The sequence below is a fragment of the Electrophorus electricus genome, chromosome 13, assembly GCF_013358815.1.
Source record: "Electrophorus electricus isolate fEleEle1 chromosome 13, fEleEle1.pri, whole genome shotgun sequence".
Lineage (NCBI taxonomy): Eukaryota > Metazoa > Chordata > Actinopteri > Gymnotiformes > Gymnotidae > Electrophorus > Electrophorus electricus.
In genome coordinates this window covers 5,908,899-5,932,070 of record NC_049547.1, presented here as the reverse complement: position 1 = coordinate 5,932,070, position 23,172 = coordinate 5,908,899, and the positions used below count along the sequence as shown (strand labels likewise).

Here is a 23,172-nt window from a genome sequence, read left to right as displayed (position 1 = left end):
TAACAACTGGCACTGCAAACAGATATGTCATGAATACAGTGTCCATTAGTATTAAAATGCCTTGCCATAAGGTAGTGAGTTTTAGGATCTAAGAATTAGGGCCTACTATATGGATGTCTAATTGTAAATACACGTGGGACTCATGCTGAGATCGTAGCTGGTTTACTTTCTGATCTAAACCATTAGTCAATATATTAATTCAAGAGAAACATTTGTCTCATAATGGAGCAGAACAGAATTTTGAATGATTGTAATTTGTGAGTTTGAATTATACATTTATGGTAGTGTGTGTGTTAAATGCATAGACTGTCAGTTATGCTGTCTGATATGAACAGTACTTTCTATGGATAATGCTTGAAAAGCACGTTCTAAAGCCTATTCAGTAAATTGCTTCAGTCAATTAGCCCATTTTATTGCACAAAGGAAATCCCTCTAAAATATCTCTCAGAAATAGGCGTTTTATGTCTGACAGTTCAGTCCCAAGGTTCATCCCTCTTTCACAAATACTACACCTGGATTGGTTGGAATTTTCAAACTGTTCCCTGATTGGCTGTTTATCTCAAGATTTCCCTCAGAACTGAGAGACTTGTCTCATCTGCTATTCCGTTACAGTGTGGCAAAATGGCGGCTGTCATTCAGAATCCTCTAAACGCGTAAGTAATTGACGAATTATTTATTAAGAGATGGCTTGAGACTTCATAATAAGTTCCCAGAATTCGTGTAAAAAGCAAAGAAACGCGATTGAAAAGTTTTAGAGACTTGTCGATGCTTCCTTTCGAAATTATAACTATGCTCATGCACATTTTGTTAAATTGTGCTCGAAGGAGTCGGCATATTGTAGCTATTTAGCAATATTTGACACAACGTTTTTTAGAAATATATATTCCGTAATTGAGAAGCACTACGGCGCACTCATTAAACAGGTAGCCAGCCAGCTAGCCAGCTAGTATTCTAGAAGATCGTCTTTATTTCTGAAGAATAACATAATAGCTAACGTTAGCTAACCTAACCTAGCTAACCAAAATGACCAGAATGTGATTATATGACTTAAGGGAAGTATTTGCACTCCCGGTGATCGACCAATATACAAACGTCATTGTCATAATGTAGTTGGCGTTACATAGCTCGATAGCTGGCTTTATCATATAATTTGGGAAAGGAATAATGTGCAATTTCAAAAGTTTTTTGTTTTTTTTTCTTTCTGAAAATTAAGTTCATAGCTAATGCTAGCAAGGAAGCATACTAGGTAGCAGCCTAGCTAGCTACGTTAGCTAGCTAGCTAGTTAGCTACCTAGCCTACAGTCGACGTTATGTTTTATTTGTCCACAAAGAATAAGCGGTTTATTACAATATATATGGTATTCATAGTCTCGCTGTTATAGTTATATACTCCCTCTTTGTCCGGTGTTTACATTCTCATAATTTGTCCAAATGTGCGTGCATGTCAGACATAACTTGCCAACAGAATACCGACGTGCTCATTTTAGCTTGTTAAAAAGGGTAGCCTACCTCGCAAACTGATAGTCTTAATTTATTTTAGCAGGGAGCTTAAATAGGAATCATCGTTCGCTCTTTATTATTATTATTATTATTATTATTAGGATAATTTATCAATGTAATAAACAATAGCCACAGGAAAGAAACTGGGTGCACACAGTTGAGAACGGACAGGCCAATAATAATGGGACCTTTAAGTTTTGAGGAGCGTATAGTAACGTTAGCTGTGCCCATCACGGTATATCAGGATGAAAGTGGACACAGAGAGCAGATCATCTGTTAAAAATGTAATTGCGATATCAAAGTGACCGTAATATAGATCACAAATGGTTTTGTGTGCAGCCTGCCTTGAGTAAACAAAGCCAGTTTTTGTAACCCAGGATGTAAATATAATTAATTTACTGACTTCCTTGTTTATAGCTAGTTAACTGAGTTGGTGTAGCTGTGTTTCTTATACATCGTTAAATGCACTGGGCAGTTCTACTGTGGAAAAACCGTTAGTATCAAGTGCAATACACCCCCTTTTTACTGGTGAAGGTTAATTAAAAATAAATAAATAAAATAAAAAGGCATTCTCTGCACAGCCATAGAGAATGTGTACTTATATACAATAATAAACTAATGAGTAAATATTTTAGGCCTAAAAATTTGCTTTGTCTTAAGTTGTCATTATAGTCTTATTTTTTGTTCTTATTGTTTTTTTTTTCATGTCATTCAAGTGATTCAAATAAATCTGTTTGCATGGTATTTGCTGATAAAGAACCGCACACACATTCGCCTCCCATAGTAAAAATTCTTGCTTTGATTTTATTCATCCCTTCATTTCCTGCTGAGTTTATACCGATTAAATTTCATGTTTTCCTAGTTTTACCATCAGACAGTCTATAGTTTGATTTACCTATGCACCTTCAAGCATGAGTATCTGATTCCTTTGTGAGATTAAGCTGGGTTAAACCAAGAGTATAATTTTGTTATAATTTGGTCAGGTTTTTGCTTTTCTCCACCAGTGTTTTGGTGTATTGGATATAAACTTCAAAATGTTGCAGATAGACAGTGCACTGATATGGTATTATATACTTAGCATCTGCTTAGACTAACTCTGGTCTGTTCCATTAGATGATCGTATAGCTCCATTTTAATTTGAGAGTATGATACAATTTTGAATGTCTTAATGTCATCATCAATGCCTTAATGGCCGTATACAAAATACATTTTGGGCAATGTCAGTAATGAGCCTGTCTTCTCTCTTAGCCTATTTCATAATGTAGGTGATGTGTGGAATTCAGGTAGTTACTGATAAATTAGCATATTTGTGTTCTTACCATGAACATTATGCTGGCATTCTTTATAACTTGCACTATATATTTCTGAGGAATGCAGAAGGTAAGTGGCATCATATTGTAATGGGCCCATTCAGTGGCTAGGCCACAATGAAGTATTTTAACACTCCACCCAATGGCATGCTCTGGAGGGAATTTCTCATTCTGACTACTATTACAAATAGCATAATAAGAGAGAATCATTTGCAAGGATTTAGTTTAAGTTTTTTGAGCGACTATGAAGATGGCGGAATTTGGTTAAGGACTTACTTAAGGGGTTAGTTGATTTGGACAAGGTAGGCTTTAGATTAGGGGTGTTTACCTCCTGTGCTGGGTTGCTGCTCTCCTTATTTTAGTTATAGCCCTAATGTAACATATTTGATCCAGTGAAGGGCAATATTAGAGCCAGGTGTGTTGGAACTCTGCAGGGCAGTAGATCTCTAGGTGCAGAGTTGGGTACTGCTGCTTTAGAAGATTTGCTATAGAGGAATGAATTTGCTGCCCCCCCCCCCCCCCCCCCCCCTTTTTTTTTTTTGGTTCTTGTTTTGCTGATTTGAAATGGTAGCCTAAGTGACAGTCAAACTGGCTTTATGGTAAGAAAAAAGTGTTATAAATCCTGAAGTGGAATGCATCATTAAAATTTCAGTGCTGAGTTCCATTAGAACTTTGTATCAAGATATATATCAAGTTTGTTGGCCCTAGCTTATAAGAGACACTTCCAGAGTCCATAATTCAGTGTGGTACTTAAATGTGTAGACAGTTGGAGTTTATCCAGCATTCCTTAGGCACTCTGTAGCAGGACGGAATTAAAGAGATGTGACACATATATCATGTGACTTCAGGAAAGGAAGTAGCCATCTCTCTGGAACACAAAAAATGTAAACCAGTGGGTATGAAAAGATTTGTACTTTGAAACCTTTTTGCTGTGACAGTGGAATTGTATAAGTATGAAATGATATGAAGAAGTGGGTGTAAATTAAATATTGTGAAACATATGTATTGTAATATTGTATTTCTGTCATCATAAAACTGAAGTCATAATACAATATTATATTCAACATCCCTATGTGAAGGTTCAGACATGTAAAATATTTGACTAAGAAAACTGGTCAGCTCAAACTGACATACTTAGCTGCACCTGAGGTGCTGCATTTTGATTTAATTCCCTTTGAGCCAGCAGCTACTGCAGTTGAGCTGGTTGGCTACTCAATAGTTTAATTGTAGTGATCTAGATGTGTATAAATGGTACAGGGCTCAACATTGTCTATGCCAGATAACTGGTGTACTGCTGCTTTAGATTCATGAAATATTCTTCATATAGAAAACAGGCTTAATAAAGCTAATTGCTCATGATAAAAATGCAGAGCATAGATTTTTGTTTCAGATGCGATTTACAGAGGTTTATTTAACAGGATATCTCACTATTCCCAATAGTATGAGAGCATGATTGCTGTTCAGTCAGCTGCAAGCTAATTTCTTTGAATTGCCATGTAGCATGTTTTATGTACATGACTCAAAGTCTCTGCTTGTTTGTGTGCAATTTAAAGGACCACTAAGTGATGTTTACAACCAAAATGGTGCAAACACACACACACATATGCCAACTCTTATGCTGATCAGTCAACACTTTGTCAGTGTTTGGTGTATAAAGTGGGCTTCTTTAGCTTTGCACTGGAGCTACAATGATACTATATATACCAAGTAAGGTATTTATTTATGTTCCATCTGCATACCTATATCATTGTACATGTCTATCTATCTCTTTCTCTTTCCTCTGTGCATGTCAAATAATTAAATACACTCACTCATTTACTAGAACACGTTCATTCAAATAATTAGTCTATATAGTCAGCATGTCATGTTCCAGCAGCAATGCATAAAATGTTTCAAGATCTTCAGTTAATGTTCACATCATGCAACATCAGAATGTGGAGAAAAATATGGGTGACGTTTTCCTTGGCATGTTTGGTAGTGCCAGATGGGCTGGTTTGAGTATTTTAGAAAGTTCTGATCTCCTGCAGAACACTTTCTAGAGTCAATTCGAGTATCATTATTCAAATATACTATCTTCACAGCCATGATGAGCAGAAAAGCATCTCTGAATGTACATGTTAAATTTTGAGGTGGGTGGGCTACAATAAAAAATTACCACATCGGGTTCCCCTCCTGTCAGCCAAGTTCAGGCACCCGAGACTACAGTGGGAGTGCCAAAACTAGATTTGGAAAAAAATTGCCTGTCCTGATGAATCTTGGTTTCTTTTGTAACTTTAAAATTGTAGTGTCAGAATTTGGTGTAAGTAGCATGAATCCAGCACCCAACCTGCCCTCTGACAATTGTTCACACTGCTAATGATTGTGTAAGGTTGTGGAGAATGTTTTCCTTGCACACATTGTGCCCACTAATACCAGTCAAGCATCGTTTGACTGCCACGGCCTGAATATTGTGGTAGATTGTGTGCATCCTTTTGTAGCCACAATTTGCCTGTGTCATAATGGCTAGAGATGGATACCATCCAGCAGCATAATGCACTGTCACAAGCAGCCTCACACTGGTTCCATGTCGATGAGTTCAGTGTACTTCAGTGACCCCACAGTCACCAGATCGCAATCCCAATAGAGCACCTTGGAGATGTGGTAGTTTTGAGATTTGCAGCATGAACATTCAGGTGATAAATCTTTCCCAATCTTTGTTGTCATGTTTTATATGCACCACAATCTTAAGTGTCCAACAACCTGTGGAATCCACAGCATGAGGAATTGTTCTGGGAACAAATGGGTGTCTGACCAAATGTTAATGTTGTACCTAATAAAGTGACTGTGTGTGTACTGGCAACTATTTTGATGTGTTTGAAAGGAGTCCCTATAATTGTATGGTGCATATGGCACAGAAATGGTGAGCTTTCATCGCACATTGGGTTTGCCTGTGTGCTATAGGAAATTCCAAATGTGGCAACATCCAATTTTTAGGTGTCAGTAAAGGTGAAGTGTTTGAAAAATGATTCATGAGTTGGTGGTATAGCAGATGGACCAGTGACAAAATGGGTTAAAATTCTAAATTAAGGACTATATGGTTGATGTCAAAGTCAGTCTTGGCAGCGAAAGAGAAAATATTTGCTATGGGATATTGCTGCTAGTACTACAGGAGAGAAAAAGAGGATCAATGTTAAATGTATGGGAATCAGTTCTTCTTGATGACTTAAAAAGAAAGTGTATGAAACTCTCAAAACAGTGTAAAGCAGTTAGCAAAGGACCTACAAAACGCTGAGAAACACTTGGTTGTCTGTTTCCTATGTTTCATAGCATGGAGTGATTCCACTGCAAAAGTTTTTGTGCCATAGCGAGAATGTAAAAATAAATGGCAATAGGTTTGGTTAGAAGGGCCAATATGAAAACCCCTTGGCACCTAGTGTCATTGTCCATGAACTCAGTTTTTTTGTTTCAGTGCCAATATGACAAGCAGAAAGAAGGTGCTTCTATTCTGGCATGCTGTGAATTCTATGCACTTATCTGCATGGAACATTAGATATATTTCTTGCTTTAACCCCTGACTGTGGGGGATTGGGTATACAGGACCCTGTGCTTCAGTGACCTAGAAGCCAAGTTGTTGCACATTTTAGTACACCGTTCCCTTCATTCCTGTCCCACCTAGACAGGTGTTTCCGCAGTGGCCTCTAGTAGTTAGAACTTTATTTTGCAGTGTCGCTCATGCATCCATTTCTTCATGGAAACAGTAGGGCTAATCTTTCTTAGCACAAAATGCCTCCAGAAAGTCACATTTCACATGAACCCAGATAAAAGAAGCACATGTAGTTCAGTTGACTTTTTATTATGAAGCTAACAACCATATAGTGATTGGAGATATGAAAAAAAAAGAACCGGAAATGTGCAGTGTTCTAAACAGAGTATTAATACATAGCATATTACTTACAGTGCACAAGTGTGGTAATCAGTCCTATAAAGACTTGGATGAATGAGGGTTTTTACTCCCCTGTCTTAGTATGAGAGGTGGATGGAATTTACACTGCTAAATTGAAAGTGGCAACACTCTCTCAACACCCTGACACCCTGTGTCATATCACAGTTACTGGTTGCAGTGCTACCCGGGCTGCACCTTGGTCTGTGTTAATCTATGTGAAATGGGGAGATTTGCAATTTAAGATTAGCTTTCAGGCCTTCATTAGTTTTCCTTCTTGTTTACTATTTATCTTGCACTTTTTCTGAGTTTGTTGCTATGTGCTTTCAGAGACATTAACGTGTTATCCCTCAGCTTGCACTGCTGCAGCTAGACTGACTTCCTGTTAAAATGCCAGAAGTGCACCTGCATGGTCTCAAGAGATACAGCTCGAGTCTCACAGGCCAGGCTGAAGATACTAGTTGGAAGGATGCCAATATTTTGAGGCATCAATTTCTCTTCTGATTTAGACAATGCTTTTTTTCTGCATTCAGTAGTAATGGGACATTTTGATTACATTTCATTTTGGCACATGTCCTTCATGCTGTTCTAGCAAACTCACTGCATGGCCACCAAGTGCTAGGAGACATACAAACACGTGCATTGCATTCATGTGTCACATTTACCGTGTGAAGGGAATGCAATGGCTACTTGACTTTCATTCAAAGGGTTTTTTGGGTTGTACGTTATTGTACATGACACTTTTGTGTGCCATGATTGTATTTCAGTGTGGTTAGAAAAATGGTAAAACGATCAAGCATTTTGTTTTTAGTTTTGGTTTTAGCAGTGGCATGGTATCTGCACGCATATGTGGGAGAGCTGTCACATGTATGCATGGCATTTAAGTGTATTTAATTGTTGTGATTGTAGTCCTATTTCCTTGTGACATGAATTTTGTTACATTAGTCTCTCAATCTCTCTCCATCTCTGTGCCTGTCACTCCCCATGAAGCAGACGTGTCCTCCCACTACTCAGCGGAACACTTGCATAGACGTTGCATAATCGGACAATAAAAGCTACACCCATCATGGAGAACAAGCAAACTTAATTAAATCCAGTGTCTAATCTTTTTGTTTTTGCTGTCTGTCCATCCTTGATTTCACTTGCTCTGCACTCTTTTAGTATGTTTGAAAAAATACGAGAGAATGTATGCAGGTGCAGGGTGTTGCATGTTACAAAGGGGGTTGGCATAGTTCACAAATTAACCTCCACTTCACAAAATGTCACGAGCATAACAGTTTTCTATGGCTAGGTGGGAGGTGAGGAAGATGAGAGGTAGAAAACTTCTCTGCAGCAAATTTGCCTAATGATAATCGATAAATAAATGGTATAATTGACAGCCATTACAGGCAAAAAAGGGAAACTGCTTCCTAACAATACAGGCTGAAAATGGCAGTCTAGATAGAGGACTGTGGTTGTATACATGATACATAGACCAAAGCACTGGTTATTGTGATCAGGGGCATCAGCATTTAAAAGGTTTCTGATCACTTTTTAAAAAGACACAGTTCTCACAGTTCTAACAAGACTCCAATTCTGTAATGAGTCTGAACAAGAAAGAAATCTCATTGGTATTGGTAGTAGGGCAATATAATGTAGTCTAAGCAAAGAAAAACATGTTAAGTGATAACTTGAATATGGTTATCTATAAAAAGGTTTGGTTATAGTTTTATTAATTTTATCATATTTGGCATGATTTATTTCTTTGTGTGCGAAAAGGAATGCCTTGTTATTTACTGTGTGTTTCTTACTGCAGGTTAGTGCATTAAGCAGGTTGAGCATAGTATGCTTTGGATATCCAATATGGAGCTTCAGATAAAAATGGCTTGTTTTAAAAAGTAGTAGGCTTTTAAAAAAAAAAAAAAAATTGTAACTGTATTGGTATCAGTTAATAAGCAGTTTCTCACAGACGCAATGTTTAAAGATCAGTGTGAGAAATTAAAAACTGGTATAATGACATCTCTAAAGTAAATTCTTAAAAGAACTTTAAAAAACCCAACATGTAATAGTAGAAGTCTAAGGGCAGTTGTTACTCTCCCACTGCTTCTATATAAATATATTTCAAGCCAACACTTTTTTCTCCCCCCCCCCCCCACCCTTTCCTTTGTGCAGACTCAGTCATGTCATAATCAGTCGTGGGCTAATTGGTCATGTGCTATATATCTGGTGCTATATGTCTGCACAGGTTGAGAAAAGATGAAGTACTCCCTTAATGACAGCCTGACATGTTCAAGACGTTTTTCCAGTGTTGGGTATGTTGCTGGTATGTATGAAAGGCCAAGAGTTGGGCTACTTATTTTTTCTCTGAGCTGACCTCAAGGCCACAATTTATTTTACTTGTGATGTCAATATAACAAAAGTTGTTTTATTGACAAATGGTTTTCTTGATCATTTATTTTTTTTGAGGGTGAAATTTCTGGAAATTATTTTCCTCATGTTGTCAAAATGCCTAATTAGGCATATGTGCTATACCGTATCAATAAGTGCATACATTTTTACTGCCACAAAAGGAAATATACAGTCCTGAACACACATGCACACAGGCGCCCGTGCCCGTGCTCACAGTTAACAGAAATAAAATAATTGTCCTTTTCTCTGTTTACTTGCACAAACTATCTTAGTATGTTATGCCTATTTATGGTAGCTTGTGAAGTATGAACCTAGTAGATCTTATGCAGTGGTCTTATTACAAATCCACTGTTGAAAATTGATGAGATTCAGTTGTACTTTAAAAAAAAAACACAAACTCTGCACATTGCCATAGCCCATTCAAGTTCTCTGTTTCTTCAAAGTACATATTTCAATAGGCATTGCTGTTATTTCGAAGCTTAGGTATGCCGAGTTTCACCAATTCCTGAAAATAATTCAGCTAGTGTAAACTAAATAAACCATTTGATATCTTGAGATAAGACAAAAAATATGATGTGATCTTGAGAGCTTTTATCTTGGATTACAAGAACATTTAAGTTGTGATCTTGAGAACAGTGAAGAAAAAAAAATACTCATGGCCTTCCTGGGCTTCCGTAGGTATGGCATTCTAAGTTTGTATAAGTTCTTTGCGAAGCTGAGCTGTGCTAGGGGATTGGCTAGTGGGAGATGTGGTGACTGAGAGATCAGTCCATTTTCTGCAGTTATGATAGTAAACCTCTAAACTGCACTTTTTTTTGTTTAAATAGTTCAGACATTTTAAGGATTGATTTGTTGTATACAGTAAAGTTCCGACTTAATTCTATATTTCTGGCATTTTAATCTACAATCAGTTTTCCTCCTTTCTCCTCACATCTAATAACATGGAACCCATGTGTTAATACAGTGCTCCCCACGGCTTGTGATTTATAGGATAGTAGGATTAACAAGCCATCTTTTTTTTTTTTTTTTTTGCTCACACTATGGGGTGACTTGCTTCACTTTTGGGAAATGAAAGGGGCACAAAGTAATTATGCTTATAGTTAGGTGTTTTAATATGTATTTGATAGTTGGGGAAAAAAAGTTTCTAAGATTACCAAATGGTCCGATTATGTGGCCTTAATTCAGGATTGTTATATGAATGTGTTATTGGCACATAACAATTTAATACACTTTATACAACTTATTATATTGTAAGTTTAAGTGTAATTTAACAATACACAGATTGTGAATTAAATATGTCATTATGAGACATTTCAGTGCCCTAGGAAAACTTTTAAATGGGGACACCTTAGGAAATTGATGAATGTTCATTATTACAAACAAGCACATGATGGCATAATTGTGCCCAGGTGAGATTGTCCCTACTTCTGTTGAACATGAATGCAAATTCTCTATTGTGGAAATTCAAATAAAATATATAGAGGACAAACTTGAGAAGAGGCAGCAAATATCCATGAAATCCAAATGTGAATTGACCCACTACAGGAAAAAAGTGTCTATGCAAAACCTGTTGAGCTGCATCAAAATATAGCATAACAAAGGTAAGGTAGCATAACAGAACAAATATTGGAACCCATAATTGGCAACGCCATGGACTCTTTTTCTGCAGACTCTGTCATCAACTAATTCCAGTTCTACTATCAGTTCAAAGGTATCACACCATTTTCCATGCTCTGCCTGGTTCAAACATGTTTAGATGTAAAGATTTGTGACCAGTAGAGAATGAGCGAGCCATCCTAGAAAAGTAATTTTTTGCTCACTCACTGATTGAATCCCATTGTGGAAACATGCATGCATGAGAAATCTAGCTAGCCACATTTCAATTTGGTTAACATTCGCTAGTAAAAAAGTGAGCTATACTAAGAATATTTGGTGAGGCACCTAAATCTGCTGCATATGTTTGCAAACTATCCTACTTCTAGGTAATTTTGGAATAACTGCATAAATGAGGAGAGTTGGCTTCTAAAGTTGTGGTGTTTGCATGTAGGTGTGTTTGTGTGTGTGTGTGTGTGTACTTGAAAGATTATGGTAAGTTAAAGGAAGGGGTCTGATGTAAAGTGGAATCAATGTAAGTTTGCTAAAATAATGTTCTGAGTGTGGATGCACTGGTGCGTGGATGCGTTTGTAGCTACATACTGGCTGCATTTATTTTTCTGAACATTTATGCTGTTTGCTTAGCTACATGTACATGTTCTGCACTTGGCTTGCAAGGTAGCCATGTGGTCACAGTTACGTAACATGAAAAATCACTCACATTTTAACATAATTTCCCCAGACACTGGAGTCAACTGGAAGGCGGGAATCTACATTTATAATTTAGCTCTTTTTTTTTTTTTTTTTTTTTTTTTTTTTTTCTCCTCTCTCAAGGTTAATGTTAAGGTGACTACATGCCAGTTTCTGAAATGTGCATAAACACACTATCCAGTGGACTTAATGTTCAACATTTATTGTTGGCAGTTATACTGCTATTTTGGCACACTATTCTTCAGGTTAACTAACAAGACAGCAGGGCAACCAAAGTGTTTTTGTCAACAAAAAGACATAAACTACTACTCAAATTCACTGTTGTCATAATGTTCAGTAAATTGTGGTCCTGTAGAAATAGGCTTGTCTAGTTCACCATCTACTGAAAATGTACTTTTTGAGGTCCCAAGCAGAATGATGATATGGTGGTTTTATTTTACCAGTGTAGAGCCCATTATATTGTACCTTACATTTTCTATTTCTCTTTCATAACTAGGTGGTTTTAACTATGTCTTCTAGATTTTTTTTAATTGCAAATAGTGTGATATCTAATAGAAATCAAAATTTTACATTTTCTATAAAGAATATTGCACTGCTTCAAATGACATAGAAACAGAGATAAATGATATTCTATTGAATCATTAGCTCCTTTAACTGTAAGGTGTTCATGCAACATGTTGATCCTGTATTGAGATGCGTGTTGAATCGTCTCTCAGGGTTGTGTCCAGTGATTTTGAGCATCAGATTCAGTCTGCATTTCTCATAATTTGATTGCTGACATGGCTCCAGGAGTAATAACTTTTTTTTTTAACACAGTGGAGAGTGCTGATTAGAAACTGTTACTTATCCATTGTGGTTCAGTGAATGGTATAAAGGTGTGTGTGTGTGTGTGTGTGTGTGTGTGTGTGTGTGTGTGTGTGTGTGTGTGTGTGTGTGTGTGTGTGTGTGTGTGTGTGTGTGTGTGTGTGTGTGTGTGTGTGTGTGTGTGTGTCCCTCCAAAATGCAAAACAATTTATGTAACTCCAACACAGAGACTGGACTCTGCCTTGTGATCTAGTAGACTGTTGACAAAAGCACTGAGCAGTGGAGGCCTCAACCACCCATCCGATTCTTTATAATTTGCCACTCTCTCATGTAACCTGTCCATCATGATGAACTTTCAGGAGAATTCAGTGTATGAAGCCCTGATAATTGTCACAACACTTTTTCAAAGACTCATTAAGCCATTGAGATGCCTTTATAGACATGGAAGTGACTGTCTCTCTTGAAAGAATGATGATTGAATTCAAGTGGATTACACATTGTCCTTTGAGGGTGCCAAGCATTGTAAAGTGTGATGGGGTGCTTCTGTTGATACTTTTTACAATTATTGTACCTGTAGAGTTTTGAATTGGAAGATAATGAAAGGTTTAAAGCTTCACAAACCTGAAGCTCATTTGGCATTGCTGGGTATCTGGTAGAATTTTGCAACTTCTGAGTAGGTTAGATATGTAAAAACCATATGTATAATTATTTATATATTTTCAGACAACCTATTCTTTGTAGATATGCCTTAATCCAACCACAAGAGACATTTAGGCCTGTTTTAGGGTGACTATAGCCAACCTTAAATGTTCTTTGTGCCCCCCCCCCCCATGCATTATTAGTTTAGTTTAAATCATCAATGGTTCTCATTTATTTTATCTTATTCAACCGTTCCAACGTGTCGATTACTACTCTGCAAAAATCTCAATCAGTTTGTATTGTGCTGTGAGACAAAGGATCTCTGTGTCAGACATTTATGTTGAACTTATCATTTTGGATATCTCTTACAATTGTGTGAAATGAAATCACATTGACATGCAAGTGAATAACATTAAGCTAACAGAAGAACCCTGTTGACAGGTCTACAAATGCTAATGTAACATTACTTTAAAAAAAACAAACTAAAAATGACTTCTCCATTAAATAGTTTGACATTTAGGACCGGTCTTGATGGATAGATCTAATTTTTGCTGTTCTTCTGGAAGGCTTAGATGCCCATTCACAAATCTCTGTTGACGCCACTGGCATTGACTATTGCTCTGCACTGCTTTACTCCCCCCCCCCCCCCCCGTTCATATATTTTTAGTGATGTCCCTGGTAGACAGCATGGTCGTGTGTTACTATACATTGTTACAGAATGATTCCATAAATTATTTCACAAGTTTTTTGGATTTTAAAAAGTCCTCCCATCACTTGTATTAAGAAAAAGGTAAACATTTTCTGATTATATTACTACACGTTATGGAATGGATTTCCTACCTTTTTGTATCTTTATATTAAAGGGGTGATGGGGAAATTTCCAGTATTTGCGTCCTGTTTTGTGACTTTGGTAACTGATTTCACTATTACAGGCTACACTGGCCATATGATTTATATTCCTCTAAATTTAAGAAATGTATCAATGCATCAAATAGGTGTGGTTTTTTTTTTGTTTTTTTTTTTTTTGAGATTGTTTTTTTTTTTTTTTTCAATTTACTCATGGCAAAATAATGTGACAGCTGAATCCAATACTCTGCCACTGAGACACCAATTTAAATGGGGCTTGTATAATATACATTAACATGCACACTTAAACATACATAAAAGTTGCCTTTGTATTCACATAAACATGAAAAGAAACTGATCAAGCCTGTTTGGTGCCATTGCAGGTTGGGTGACCAGTTCTACAGAGAGGCCATTGAGCACTGTCGCAGCTACAACGCCCGGCTGTGTGCCGAGCGCAGTGTCCGCCTGCCTTTCCTTGATTCACAGACTGGTGTCGCCCAGAACAACTGCTATATCTGGATGGAGCGCCATCACCGCGGCCCAGGCGAGTACTGAGGCTAGGGGACATCAAATCTCTTATTTATATGGTTTATCTTAGAAGCCCATTGCTACTCTCCTTGTTGGCCATGCTCAATATTCAAGTGGTTGCAACTGGTTGTCAGAAAGCTGAAATTATTTCCTGATCGCCTCCTTGTTTTCTTGCGATTTGTTGTTGTGTTTTGTGATTTCAGGTGTTGCAGCTGGACAGATGTACACATACCCAGCCCGATGCTGGAGAAAGAAAAGAAGGTTGCACACTTCCATGGATCCAAGTCTTCACCTGTATGGTCTACATATAGGTATGGGTGTTGTTTTGAGCACACTGCTCTTTTCCTGTTATTGCATTGGTATAGGCTCTCTGTCTCTTACTCAGTTATCAAGTTTTGAAAAATGCTTGAAAAGTGTCATAGCAATTATGTCATTGATTTGTAAATGACTTAGCTAAATTAACCCAAGGAAAGACTTTTGGAAGTGTTTTGCTGCATCACAAAGTAAATTTTCAATAAATTTTGAGTAATGGAACCCCCCCCCCCCCAAAAAAAATGTTCAATGTTCAACATTGTTTGATGGCTTGAAATCCATTATTGCTTGCAAATTATGCTGCTGTCTTTGCTGTGCTGTAAGAAAATCTGTGTGATGAGTGAATTTTACAAACAGCCTTTTGTCGTGTGCATTTTGTGTTGTTTTTGTGTGTTTGTATTTCCTGACTCAATTCCAGATGGAGGCCTATCAGCTAGAGAGGCTTTACCTACCCCAAGTACTACACTGGAGGCTTTGCTGAGAGGGGATACCCTGGACAAAAGGACCAACTCCAGAGATGAGGAGAGCCTACTGGAGATTCAGGTAGGCAGCTGCTGGCAGAAACACTGTGCAATAGACTTTATAGACCCTGCAGCACATTTTTTCAATGGTGATGTGAGAAACAAGATTTTTTTTATTTATTTATTTTCTGGTAAATTGATTTGCCTTAAGTGCCAAACATTTTTTGTTTATTTTACTTGACTGTTTAACTAGGAGTAAATAAGATGAAGCCGTTTATTTTTTTTTTTTATGCCGTTTTATACTGCTTGAGTACTGAAAGCATACTTTTGTTAATTGCACAACTCTTATCACCTTACAAACATCACTGACAACTTCCAACCGGCTCTGCTTATAAAGGCAGCTAAAGAGAATAATTTAATAGCTATGACAGTCATGGCTGATTTATACCTCTAGTTTATTGGAGAGTAAGTATTAATTGTTGCCAGCTGAATTGTTGCTCACCTGGAAGACTGAACTGAAATATATCGGCGCACAAGTGGACAGCCACCAAGCTAATAATGCTATATAACGGTATTTTTGGGGAGCCATTTAGTGTTAATTGTTCAGTGCTATGTAGGGTGGCTAATTGTTTATCCTACCCAAGAGTCATTGAATGGTGCTTTTCATTAAATAGTCATTAACATATCTTTGAGAAGGTAATGAATCTCTGATTGAATGGTTGTTGAAAATAAATTCCACATTTGCATATTTGTTTAGGAGGGAAGCCCTTCTCTTGCGCCCTCTCTCCTGATTTCTCTACTCCTCTCACACTCTCCCCCTCTCCTGATTATCAATTACAGAGGGTTTTGGAGGCTGATGCCAATGAAGATGGTTACCATGATGATGAAGACTTTGAAGTGGACATACCAAAAAGGAAACATCGGGGCAAAGGCAGAGTGAGTCACTGGTCACTATGGTACTTATGTCACAACTTGTGGTATACTTCCATCAACCTACATACACTCATGTATTACAATACTACTGGCTGAGAGAATAGTAAAATAACTTTCTGTCCAGCCTCGAAAGTTAAGAATGATTGAGTGATTAAACTTGACAACTGTTTTATTGGGTGGTTGGTTCACATTACAAATGACCTCTGCACCATCAGTATATCCAAAAGGGGAAGGACTTGAACCCACCTAGTAATATTTATAACCAAGGTGAGTTCTCCAGAAATATGATATAATCCCCCTCCCCGCCCCCACTTAATTTGTGTGCAAAAACAAAAATTTGATTCTTTGCCATGAAGACGAGCTTCACAGACGTTTGGAGGGCTCAAGGACTGCAAAGACGGATTCACCTAGGCTAGAGATACAGATAAAAAAAAGTTCCCAATTACATATGTTGGAAAGAGTTTCTGATGTAATAGTTGACAGTACAAGTATCAGCTTTGAACAGTCACCAATATTAAAATACAATAGGTCTTTTTGTTTGAAGATTGGTAATGCTTTTTCAGAACATGCTTAATTTGACTGAATCTCTTATTTTGGCCCCTCTCTGTTTGCAGGGTCGGGGCTCAGGACGTCGGAGGTCAGATCTCGATGACCAGGATAAGCCATACATCTATGAAAGTAAAACACTTATGATCAAAAATGGTTTTATAAGCCTGGTGACTCATTATGCAAAATACTGTTTAATTAATGTTTATGCCAAAATAGCTGTTAGATGAAAAAAGAGCCAGATGTAGAAAGTAATGAGTATGGATTTAAAAGGCTGTGCTCAGCATCTGGGCTACATGTGGATAACCAAGGATGACATGATATTTCTAAGTGTAATTCTTGCAGATGTTTTTGTTTTTTGTCTTGTTGATGTGTTTTTGCTTTGTATTTTCTCTGTTTCAGACAGATATAAACAAAAGCATAACTCAAAAACTGTAGCATCGGGTAAGTGGAATTTTGAAATTAAAGACAGGATTAGGTGATATAAAAATTCCTTTCCTCTGCTTTAGTCCAAATAGTATGATGCATGTTATTATATTTTACAAACTTTCACACATTGCCCAAAAATGTAGACCATCTACATTTGCACTCTAGCTGACCATGGACTCCTGTTGTTGTTTTTCAGTATGTGGGAAGCGCTACAGGAATCGCACTGGCTTAAGCTACCACTATGGTCACAGCCACATAGCTGAAAAGGAGGGCTCACAGCCCAGGGACTCAGAGCCCTCGCAGTCTCCAGCCATCAACCACCGCCCTCACAGTCGCAGACGTACGCTCATACATGATTGCTTTTCTGTGATGGCCAAGCACAAATAAATGTTTTGTTTTTTTTAGTTAATCACACGTACTGTGTAAAAAGTGAGCTGTGGTAATTGTGGCAGTGCTACTTGATTTTTAAAAAATGACACTGGCTTTCTCACATGCCATGTACTCTAGTTGCTCCATTCCATATTCGCAGAACAAAAGAGCCCAGATGCACGTCATGCACACAGTAGCTTCTGCAGTGTCTGTCGGGTAAACTCAGGCTCCAGATTGAAAGAAGGCATGTGCTCCAAGTGTGTCCGTGCAGGTATGTGTGCATTTAATAATCCCAATGCGGTTCAGCTTCTGCTGCTAAGTACCAGGCCTACCAGACGCCTAGTGCTAACCTTAGTATTTCTGCATCTCATGGTCTATATCTAGGATACATAAATATAGGAAGTTTCAGTGCTTGCTGTTGATGTGTGTAAAATTCATATGGAACTGGCGGCACAGAGTACGCATTAATGATGCCAGTGGGGCTGGGTATGGCCTTAGTTGCCGGGAGTTCAACGTGAATTTTACAGGACAGCGAAATGGGTAAAGATAGGAAGATTAAATCAGTGTGAGCTGTTGGTGCAGTGTGTAGAGTACACGCATATTAATGCTGTCAATAGGGCTTAATGGTGTCAGTAGGTTATAACCTTAGTCACCAGGGAAACCTTTTGGTTTATGTTTAAAGAGATTTGGTAAGTTTTAAGTATGTGGTTTAAATATAAGTTTGGAAGGGTGTGGATCTGTGATTCCAGATGTGCCATGGGTTTAATTCAGTGAAACGCTGATAAAGAGAGGTGCCTACCTGATGACCCCTGTGAAGAACTTGCAGATAGTGGGTTCTTGGAGGTTATTATGAGTGAAGCAAGTGGACTAGGTCTTATGTGAAACCATATTGATTTGGTTTTGGATATTTGACATCTCATCCTATGTCATAATTCCATTTGTTTTATTGAGGTTGATTGAGGTATTGCACAAATTGTTCCGTCATTTTCAAATACAACAGTTTCACTCAAATGTGCTGTGGGTTTTTCGTCTGACTTTACACTGTCACTGCTTTGAACCAAAAGTCATTTGGCATTGTTGTACATTATACTAGGTTTATTTTCTATGCATTTATAAAACAAATCATTTTCCCCCACACACTGTTCTGTGCTCAGCATGTCTATGTTAAAAATATATAAAGTAGAATATTTTTTGTGTGTTTTAAGATAGAGTAACAAATCTGTGGAAAAAGTATTTACACTATTTACAAATGGGATAAAATCTCATAGAAAGAAGAAAGAAAGCTACATGGTTATATGATGATAAAACATAAAATGCAGACTTTGTAGGCAATTGTGACCAGCCTTGTGATTGTATTTTGCCAGGTGGGCGGGACGGGGAAAAAGATGAAAAGACATTTGCTGGGGCTGAGGAGCTGTTTGGCACCACGTCGGAGAGCGATACTTCCACATTTCATGGTTTTGAGGAGGACGAGTTGGATGAGCCCTTATCCAACAGCAGTGAAACCTCCACAAAGTGCAGATAGGAAAAAAAACTAACTTGCAGGCCTTTTCAAATTGTTAGCTAACAAACAGTGCATCCCCCTGCAAAAAAAGAAAAAAAATCTGCTGCTTCTTTTTAAAACCTTTTTTTTGTTTGTTTTTTTGTTGGGTTTTTTTTGCTTGTTTTTCCTTTCTATGTGTAATGGAAAGCAAAGCACAAGTCATAATATCAGAAGAAGATATATGAAAGTGTTATCTTTCTTGGACAACATACACCAATAAGTTATGAATTTCTTTTTATTAGTAGTACTAGTATTATTATTGTTGTTGTTGTTATTATTATAATTAATTTTATTTATACATTGACAGCAAATAAGAACAGGCTTTTTTCCCTTGAGGGGAAATAATACTATATTATGAACACAGGAATGGAGGGATATGAATTTCAGATTTACTTCTGGAATAACTTCCAGGGAAATGAACTCCAGTTAAATCTAAGATAAAAATATTAAAGGACTGCTTACTCACAGCTATGTGTAAAAATTAATAAAGGAGTCAACTTCCAAAAAAAAAAAGAAAGAAAGAAAAAAAAGAAGAATTTTTTTTTTTTTTATGGTAGCATTTTGTCACTGGAATTGCCAAGGAATGCAAGCGATAACTCTTGAATAAGTCCACTAAAGTACTTTCTCATGTGGATTGTGAGTACGCCAAAATGGACTTGGGACAGCTTTTAAGGAGAGGAGTAGCAGATGTACCATCTCTTGTCGTGCTCTGCTGAGATGACAATATGGTCTAGATTGACTGCAGAAAATGATGAAGCAACAGGTAAGGGTCTATCTACCTTTTGAGAGCAGATCTATCTGACTTTCTTAGTTTTGCCATATGCTTTGTGTCTAGATGTATACTTTTATCGTTACATTTTTGTTTAGCTATCTGCAAAAGGTTTCTGTGCTTAAATTTATGCACCAAAATTGTGTACCATATCATATCTTTAAGTCTCACCATTATCTTTATATGTAAAGAGTAGGAATGGCTCCCTGAACAAGGGACTTTTAATGTAACATTTGTCCTGACCTGTTGGCAGATTCGCATACTGAACCAGGTTTATGGTTGTGTTTTCAATAATGCTCAACTATTCTCTCCATACCAGAGATTGAGCTGTGATAAAGGAGGCAGGAGATCTGTGCTGCTACTGGAACCTAGACAATGATTCTAGAATCAGAACCCATTTCTCCAGCCTTCTGAATGTCAGACCCAGTAATTCTAAGGAACCCTCCATTCAGCCAGACAACCACCAGACTTCGTCTCAGACTCTTGGAGACAAATTGACTTTCTTTTTTTTTTTTTTTTTTTTTTTTTACCCCTTTCTTGGACTGCTGCTGCTTCTGTACTGTTGGTCTTTATTTTGAAACTGAGACTGTGATTAGGTGATCAGAGCCATATGTAATTCTTCTTCCCAACCATATCCTGGAGAACTTAATGTGTCTCATGCAAGAAAAACCTGTCATAGCTTTACAGTATCAGCTACTGTTGGTAGGCTTGAAACATCACTTCAAGGGTGAATAAAAACTGTTGTGTTCTCTAAAGACACTATCCAATGTTGGTGAAATTTAAACCTACAGTTCTGCCCATATCCATGTAATGCTGTGTTCACACATTTGAGGAAAACCATGAGTGAATATGCAGTCATCCAGCTATTTTAAGTGAAAGTCAAATCATTTCGACCAGAAAGACAGGTCTTCCACATTGCTCTAAATTTCACTGCGTTCACATGGTTTTGCCCAAACTCTCTGTTCTCATCAGCTAAGTGAAGTGGTTTTACAGCATTGAACCACTCTACAGCTTTCTTCTGGCTGATCTCACTCCCATCTGGTGCACCATGCTAAGCAAAATTTTTTCAAAATTTGTCATCAGTGGGAATTAACTCTTTGAAGAAATCCAATGACAGAAGTATTTTCCACAAATGTGTGAACAGAAGATGCAAAGAGGTATACATTTTTTAACTTCCAATGGCCCTACAGCACTAAATTTATATTGTACTCTAAAAATCTGAATTGACACAATGAATGGCATTGAAATCACTGTGTTTAAACCCAGTGTCTCAGGGGAAGCTGATCCTGACAGCCATATCTAAAAACACACGACTCTACAATCTTCCAAATATTAATAGCATAGATTCATTGCCATTGGAAGTTTTGATACCTGCATTATGAAAACTTGCTTTTATTTCTACTGATTACATTTTAAATTTCTTGACTCTTCTAATATTCTCCTTTCCTCTTCTGGCATTCTCCTGTATTTGGACCTCAGTATCAACTCAGGCATTTTCTTTATGAAAGAAGCAGAACTGTGTTTCTCCCATACGGGTGATTGCTTCAGGCCCATTCAGAGTAAGGTGTTGGGACAAAGCCTAAAGTAAAGCTAATCACATGCTTTAAAAATCTGAGGTCAACGCAAGGAGCAGGTTGGAGAAGAGGCAGTTCTCTTAAAAAGCATGCCCATCTGCATCTCATGAATCATTAGCTAAAGGTCACATTTATTGTTAAAAATATATTTACTGGTGACAAAACATTGCCTTATTTTTGAATACAGATACCCCTGTCATTTTTAGTTAAAATATGATTGTGATACACTTTATGGATTTTAACAGAGATGTGTATTAGAAAGTCTAGAAATCCGACAGTATGAGTGGATCACGCTGGTTTTAAGTAATTTTTAGGACGATTCACAGCCCTCATACCAGTGCACGCCTAGGCTTTGTTGATCTCTATAACACCTGAAGCTTTCTTTGCAGCACAATGTACTGGTTACCTGTCTGTGCCATCCAGCAGTGTCTTTGAACACTGTGGAGGGATACACAATGAAATGTTTGGTCAGAGATCTCAGGGTGCAGGTTTTCCCAATTTAGAATTTGAAAAATTAGACATAAATAGCAAAGATGAGCCTACAGCTCACCCTAGGGGTCCTAGGTGCACTTCTTTTTTTTTTTTTTTTTTTTTTTTATCACAACCAGCATTGTTGTTAAAGGCAGAATTTTGCTTTAAGTGTGTAACCTCAGAGCATGATTCCAGGAATGGTGATGAAGGAGAGGGGTATCTAAACCAGAAGGCTGTAAGTGCCATTTACCATTTATTCTGCACTCTTCTAAAATGTGAACCATGCTCCCGCTCTGTGGTTCAAAAGATTACAGGAATATAAGTCTTTTGTATACTTCAGAATGGGTGATGGAGGGATAAGGCTGTGATAAACATATTATTATTGATATTTTTTTTAAGAGGCTTAACATTTATTCTTATTTATGCAAGGTTTTGGCTTCCTGTACATGTAGTAGCCTACAATGGCCGGTAATAACCTACAATGTTGATGTGTTTTTACACAATGTTTGCAAGTATTTATATGAAGATTACCAGTTGATATGGGTACGCAGTGATTGACTCAAAGGGTACGTTATTGCATCCAGAAGAGATGGGGTGACAACCAAATTTGTGCGCTTCATGAAGCCACAAACACATGCACATACAATAAATAGGCTCGCTCTCATATTATCCCCTCAGGGACCATATCCTCACACAAAACTAAAGCATACATACTTTTTATGTCTTGTAAGTGCGAATGATTTTCCAGAATGAGAAACGTGTCCTGTCAGTCTGACTTCTTCACTGGAATCTGTGGAAAATCATCAGATTCTACTGATTTTAGAGAATTGGGTGCATTTGCTGATGAGTTCTTCCAGTCAGTGGATCTTGTGCACTTTCTGAACAACTAACCCTCCTCATGAGGGGTTATGATCATGATGAATTTTAGCAACTGCTCATGTCTACATAAATGTTTTGAAGTAGCCTCTATACCTCAGAAAAGTCAATGACAGCAATAGTCAATGCCCATGATTTGTGCATTCCTGAGGTTGGAACAAGAGCCAATATGAGGTGAAGGAGTTAACTGATTATTTTGTTTGCATCTGTAAATAATGTAATCCAAATGAAGTCTTTGTTGGTGGTTATTTTTATTGTGATGAAAGGAATTAAAGAATGAGGCAACAGTGAAATGTTATGGAGTTGTGTGGATTTAATACTCTGCTGTTCTCTTTGTATTGACAGCGCACACATTTCCCTGGCAGCAGTATGTAATTCAAATCCCGGAGTTTGATGGAATTGTTGGCCCATGTGATGTCTTTTGACTCTAATGGACTAGTTTTTGGTGTTATTTGAATCAAGAGGTTGGAATTGGAGAGTAAGCAAACTACTGTGCTAACACTAAGGAGGAATGACAATTGCCTATGGGTCAGTTTACAGTGTTAACTGGATATTAGAATATACTGCCTGATGGGTCACAACTCATTCCATTAACATACTTCTTATAGTATATGAAGGAGATTCTTATATGAAATACAAGGGTCGTCTAAA

The 23,172-nt window shown here is 37.5% G+C and overlaps 1 protein-coding gene across 1 annotated transcript; it reads left to right on the top strand.

Moving 5' to 3' along the window:
• The first annotated feature begins 621 nt into the window (after positions 1 to 621).
• Positions 622 to 22,814, top strand: LOC113579850 (zinc finger protein DPF3-like). The gene is made up of 11 exons (XM_027014036.2): positions 622 to 653; positions 14,094 to 14,254; positions 14,442 to 14,549; positions 14,969 to 15,093; positions 15,852 to 15,947; positions 16,559 to 16,622; positions 16,893 to 16,934; positions 17,116 to 17,259; positions 17,449 to 17,559; positions 18,653 to 19,594; positions 19,920 to 22,814. Exons 1-10 carry the CDS (start codon positions 622 to 624, stop codon positions 18,811 to 18,813), a joined length of 1,044 nt encoding a protein of 347 aa, XP_026869837.1. The 3' UTR covers positions 18,814 to 19,594; positions 19,920 to 22,814.
• The last annotated feature ends 358 nt before the right edge of the window (positions 22,815 to 23,172 follow it).